Source organism: Colobus angolensis, unplaced genomic scaffold (assembly GCF_000951035.1).
Source record: "Colobus angolensis palliatus isolate OR3802 unplaced genomic scaffold, Cang.pa_1.0 Scaffold17, whole genome shotgun sequence".
Lineage (NCBI taxonomy): Eukaryota > Metazoa > Chordata > Mammalia > Primates > Cercopithecidae > Colobus > Colobus angolensis.
This window is the reverse complement of record NW_012114821.1, coordinates 274,600-280,872: the sequence shown is the minus strand read 5'-3', so window position 1 is coordinate 280,872 and position 6,273 is coordinate 274,600. Positions and strand designations below refer to the sequence as shown.

At 50.6% G+C, this 6,273-nt stretch overlaps 1 protein-coding gene across 2 annotated transcripts in view; it reads left to right on the top strand.

Moving 5' to 3' along the window:
• The first annotated feature begins 680 nt into the window (after nucleotides 1-680).
• Nucleotides 681-6,273, top strand: part of LOC105508955 (zinc finger protein 7) — a 47,977-nt gene continuing 42,384 nt past the window's right edge. For both annotated transcript variants that reach the window (XM_011937993.1, XM_011937992.1), the window contains exons 1-3: nucleotides 681-759; nucleotides 1,618-1,744; nucleotides 2,085-2,198. In XM_011937993.1, the coding sequence (XP_011793383.1) occupies nucleotides 727-759; nucleotides 1,618-1,744; nucleotides 2,085-2,198 (274 nt within the window). In that variant the 5' untranslated portion in view covers nucleotides 681-726. The remainder of the gene's footprint in view (nucleotides 760-1,617; nucleotides 1,745-2,084; nucleotides 2,199-6,273) is intronic.

The following is a 6,273-nucleotide window of genomic DNA, read 5'->3' as shown; positions in this document are numbered from 1 at the left end:
ATGTTTTCTGATGTTCCCACACATGGTTTTATTGGTTGTAGAGTCACCCACTGTTCATTTCATAATGAACAATGTTGCCCAGGCCGGAGTGCAATGGTGCAACCTTGGCCACCCTGGGAGGATCCCTTAAGCCCAGCAGGCAGAGGTTGAGGTGAACCGAGATCATGCCACCATACTCCAGCCTGGGCGACAGAGCGAGACCCTATCTCAAATAAAACAATAATTTTGCTCTAACCAGTCATGCTTTGTTCATTTCATAAATCCCTTCTGAGCATACGCCGTGTGCCAAGCCCTTCGTCAGGCCCTTGGGGTACAGACCAGAGGTCTTATCTAATTGGGGAAGGCAGATAAGGAGCAAGGATGTTAACTTGTCTTAGGTGGCATAGTGCTATGGAGAAAAATACAGCAAGGAGCGAGGATAGGAATTCCCAGGCGGGAGGGGAGGTGGCAGTCACAGAAGGCCTCCCAGCAAGGTGACAGCCAGCAAACATTGGAGGGAGTGGGTGTTCCAGTGGAGAAGCTTGGGTGCAGCTGCTCCTTGGGACGTGAAGGAGGTGGCTGATGTGATTGCCCCAGCACTTTACCCTCTCCTGCTCCCTTCTGGATCTGGAGGGGCCTTTTGGGGGGCTGGAGAGCCTTAGGCCTGGGCTCCTTCCACTCATGGCTCTATGTTCCCCCAGAATTCACTGCCTCTAGCACCTGCTCCTCCTCAGAGGGTACCCTGGAATGACGATGGCACTCCCGATGCCTGGACCCCAGGTGAGCACCCCCTGAGCCTGTCCACGGCACCAGGAGACTGCTTCGCCCCCAGCCTCAGCTTTTCAGCCCTGAGAACCTTCCAGGGAGCCTCACACCCACCCACATCACAAGATGGAGCCTGCAAGCCGAGGACCACCTGCTTGCTCTGTGGCCAGGCCGCACACGTGGCTCTGCCAAATCCGTCCAGCCTTTGGGCAGAAGTGGGCTTCCTGGGGCCTCTTATGGCCCCTGAGCTTCTGTGATCAGCTGTTGAGGGCAGGGTCCCTGTCCTTCCCCAGTGCCTGCCTCCTTCCTGGTGTGAATGGTCAGCCATCCTCCCTCTACTGATGCTGACTCACTGCGGGTGTTGGAAATGGAGACGCGGGGGCTGGGACGCAGTGCTGGTGCCCCTGACTCACTGCGGGTGTTGGAAATGGAGACGCGGGGGGGGACACGCAGTGCTGGTGCCCCTTCCCCACATCCCTGATGGTCTGTGGAGAGGGTGAGGCCAAGGTTGGGACCCCCTTCCTGGTACATCTTTCTCCCTCCCCCAAGTTCAGTTTTTCCCTCGTCCTCTCTGGGGCTTGTGCTGAGAATGAGGCTGCTCACTCGGGGCGTGTTGGGCTGCCCTGACTCTGCTGGGCCCTGTGGATGCAGCGATGAGCAGCAGGGAGAGAGGCCTCTAGCAGATCACGCAAATGTTTCTCATCTGCTGGGTTCTCACCGAGCCTTTGGCTGCCTGGATAGCAGAGTATGTGGTTCTCGTCTGCTGGGTTCTCACTGAGCCCTTGGCTGCCTGGATGGCAGAGTATGTGGTTCTCGTCTGCTGGGTTCTCACTGAGCCCTTGGCTGCCTGGATAGCAGAGTATGTGGTTGCAGGAGGCTGTTGTGTTCGAGGATGTGGCTGTGTACTTCACGAGGATAGAATGGAGTTGCCTGGCCCCCGACCAGCAGGCCCTCTACAGGGACGTGATGCTGGAGAACTATGGGAACCTGGCCTCGCTAGGTGAGGGCTTCTGCCTTTGGTCCTGGGGCCGGGAGGTGCGTCTGTGTTAGCTTCAAAGGGAAGTTGGTTCCATTCCAGATTCAAGGTCTGAAATATTTTTGAGGGGAAACTGGAAGCTCCCCAAGGAGCCCCTCTCTGTTTCCTGTTGGGCAGCCACTGCCAGCATCAGCCTGCCTGAGGCTTCTCTCCTGGGGCAGGCCCCCCATCTCCCCTTGGCCACCTAGCTGCCCCTCCTGGGACAGTGAGTGTTCCTGACCCACTGCAAGCACTCCAGCCAGGCACCCGGGCATCCCTCCTCCCTCCTGTACTGATACATTCTGCTTTCCTTCTCTGAACGTAGGCTTTCTTGTTGCCAAACCAGCACTGATCTCCCTCTTGGAGCAAGGAGAGGAGCCGGGGGCCTTGATTCTGCAGGTGGCTGAACAGAGCGTGGCCAAAGCCAGCCCGTGCACAGGTGAGTACGAGGCACTGGAAGGCCTGGGCTGCTGCCACTGCAGGGCGTGTCATGTGCTGCCAGTGTGGCCTGGCCCTACCGCAGGGCGTGTCGTGTGCTGCCAGTGTGGCCTGGCCCCACCGCACGGCGTGTCCTGTGCTGCCAGTGTGGCCTGGCCCCACCGCACGGCGTGTCCTGTGCTGCCAGTGTGGCCTCCGTGCCCCAGTGTGGCCTCCGTGCAGTTCTGTGCAGGTCCCTTCTCCCGCAGTAGGAGGTGTGTGTGTTTAGCTCCTCACAGAACGGTCAGAGTTCCTACTAACTGCCTTGCTTGTAGGTCTAAGGTCAAAACTAACTTATGCAGGAAGACTCAAGTGCATGAATTTTCCATTTTGGTGTCCCCAAGGTGTCAGAGGCCGGGTCTGTGCACCTCTACCCTTGGGTTGTGTAGGGACCAGCCCTACAGGGTCTGTGGGTTTTTCTTCTCGTGTGTGGAGAGGAGAGATCGTAGAAGTAAAGACACAAGACAAAAGAGATAGAAGAAATATCTAAGGTTAAGTTATCATCCCAGGCTTTTAAATGCCTCAAGACCTTTTCCCAGCTATGTTGATCTTTATTATAAGCATAAGGCGTTATGCAGTCATCAGAAGTATTCCAGTCACACTGTAGTTGCACACGGTGTTCCAGATTCGCAACTCTATCTCCCAGCCATATCATACTCTGGCGGAGATCGTTAATTTGATTAGCCAATTTTTGATCAGCCTGAGCCTGAGAATTCCAGAGTCTAGTGGAGTTTTTCTGCCATGCTTCAACATATTGAGCGGTTTAAACAGAATTGTGGATTGCAACTCCAGCGGTTATGGCTGTTGCAGTAACCGCAATTAGACCTGCAATGACTGCAATAAGAGTAAAAATGAATCTCTTAGTTATTTTGAGGATACCTTTAAGATCTTCATTGACTGCGTGAATAGAGGGGGAAGACTCCCGTAGACGATGTAAAGAAACTGGTATGCCTACCCTCTCCGTAGCCCTCACCAAGAGAATACTTGTTGTGAGATTAAAAGTAGCATCAGTGGACATGAACAGCTTACAGTTTCACATTCTATAGTGTGTGTATTGGGAATGATAATTACATTTCCAACCGACAGCATGTAAGGGGGTTTGACACAGCTCTTGATAGGCGTCACCTGTTCAGACATCAGGGTGATGTTGAATATGGGTGTCTTGGTATTAGTAGGAGAGAGTTGATAAGTAACGTTCCATATCCTTATTCCTGTCATGGCTGCAGCTAATTTCCATAATTCAGGATGCTCTGGGGTAACAATTAGATGAATCATTTTTGGTCTAGGAGGAACGATGCCTGTGTCCATCCATTTAAATGGGTAAGGAGACACCCATTCCTTCAACCTGTATGACTGCCATTCGTCCTCTACATAATCTAACAAACTCCGAGCAGGTCATATTTTGGCTGGAGCAATTCCGTCAAGAATGCCCTCTTGGAGCCCAGTCAATAACAACACCTGTAGCTAGACGTTGGCACACTATGACCTTTGGAGCATTACAATCATTCCATACAATTGAATTTACTAAAAACGGTCCCTTTGTAGGTTCCTTGGAGCAGTCTGGCAGTCCTTTTGTGGAATTACCTTTTGTGGTAACAGGAACCCTCCATTCCTCATGTGGATTAAGTTGGACAGTCATAAGTTGAAAAGAATTGGTACTGAGCATATTAGGTACTTAATAAGAATCATTACTAAAGGACAATATGGTCCACATCCAGTTCTGATAAGAAGAAGCTAAACAGCCAGGCGACATTGCAATGCACAGTGGTGGATATTTGTAGCCAACTGACAAATTAAACCTTCTTCTGGTTGAGCTGGAAACCTTGTCATCATTAGGAACCGGCATGAATGCACTATCATGAGTGGAAACTTCCACTGAGGCGTCCACCCAGGAGACAGACTGAACCAAAGGGGGAAGAGGAACATATGCCCAAAAGGTAGACTTTTTAGGTGTCCCAGCTGCTGGCGTACTCACCACTGCACTGACCGCTGTAAAGGCAGCCGGAATTATATTACCCATTGTCGTTGGAATTCCTTTTTCTTGTAGTAATGTTTGTGTTTGATGTGATAAGACGTTTATTTGACGCCATGTTGGTAGAGTTGAACGACTGGTGGTGTAGGTCACACGGCGAGATTTTGTCGTAATGTAGGGTCATGAAGTTTGTGTGTCAGGCGGGGAACCTTGCCCTTCAATTTGTGAGGAGTCTGCCTTTTGTTTCTGAGAGCGTTTCATATTTGAAATTTTGGTGCAATTTCAGTTGCCGGGAGGGAACCCACACGGGTTGTTGTCTTTCTCCTGGGGAAACGCAAGCAAAACCCCTGCCCCGTGTTACCACGGTGCCTAATTCCCATTTGTTAGTTTTTGCATCCTTCCACCGTACCCGCTTTCCTTTTTGTGGATCAAGTTTATTTCCAGTGAAATGTTCTCTGCTGTAAAAGGTTGATTTCTTACTAGGTTTAAGAAATTTAATGTGAAAAGAGCCAGATTTAGCTGAGCATGAGGGGTAGTGGCGTCCCTCTTTGTTTTGTGTCCTGTTTTCGAAGTTGATCTTTGAGTGTTTTATTGGCTCCTTCCACCAAGGCCTGTCCTTGAGAGTTACAGGGGATGCCAGTTGTGTGAGTAATCGCCCATGTTTGAGTGAGCTTTTTAAACGCAGCACTACTGTAGCCGGGGCCGTTGTCAGTTTTCAGTTTCTTGGGACAGCCCATAACCGAGAAACATGAAAGCATAGTCGTTTAACATGAGATGTACTTTCCCCTGTGTGACAAGTGGCCCAGATAAAATGAGAAAATGTGTCAATAGTTACATGTATAAAAGAAAGCTTGCCAAAAGCAGGATAATGAGTCACGTCCATTTGCCAGAGAGCATTCTGTGAAAGTCCTCTAGGGTTAACTCCTGAGGAAAGCGGCTGTAAAATTAACACTTGGCAAGTAGGACAGTGATGTGCAGTGGTTTTAGCTTATTTCCATGTGAGGGGGACTGTATGTGGAGTCCCGCAGCATTGACATGAGTTAAAGCATGAAAATTTTCGGTGTCAGTGAAAACGGAAACAACTAATATATCAGCTCAGGCATTTGCTGCCGAGAGGGGCCCGGGGAGGGGTGTGTGGGCCCGAATGTGAGTAATGTAGAAAGGAGAAGACCTTGCTCTGAGTACAGACTGAAACCTTTGGAAAAGAAAAAGTAGGGTATCATCAGGCCGAAATTTGATTAAGGCAGTTTCTTTTTTTTTTTTGAGATGGAGTCTCGCTCTGTCGCCCAGGCTGGAGTGCAGTGGCCGGATCTCAGCTCACTGCAAGCTCCGCCTCCCGGGTTTACGCCATTCTCCTGCCTCAGCCTCCCGAGTAGCTGGGACTACATTAGCTGGGACTACAGGCGCCTGCCGCCTCGCCCGGCTAGTTTTTTGTATTTTTTTGTAGAGACGGGGTTTCACCGTGTTAGCCAGGATGGTCTTGATCTCCTGACCTCGTGATCCGCCCGTCTCGGCCTCCCAAAGTGCTGGGATTACAGGCTTGAGCCACGGCGCCCGGCAAGACAGTTTCAATGTTGCCAGCAACATGTACTACATAGGCCCAATCAGAAACAATGTTAACTGGTTCAGGGAAATCTTCAAGGACAGCCATGACAGCGATCAGCTCAGCTGGTCGTGCTGAACTAGCGAACAGTTCTCTTGGCCCTGTATGTGCTGCTCGGCCATTACAGGAAGCATCAGTAAAAACAGTGACCACTTCGGCTCACTGGGGTGTTGTTTCTAGTCATGTGAGGTAAGATCCAAGAATTGAGTTTAAAGAACTGGAATAGTTTTAGATTAGGATAATGATTATCAGTTATACCCAGGAAACCTGCCAAATGGACTTGCCAAGCAACGCAGATTGCAAAAGCCTGTTGGACTTGTAATCGGGTGAGGGGAACGATGATTTTTTGGGGCTTAATACCCTTGTCTTGTAGCTGCATTCCTAAATAGTGATAAGAAGTAGTCTGGGCCGGGCGCGGTGGCTCACGCCTGTAATCCCAGCACTTTGGGAGGCCGAGACGGG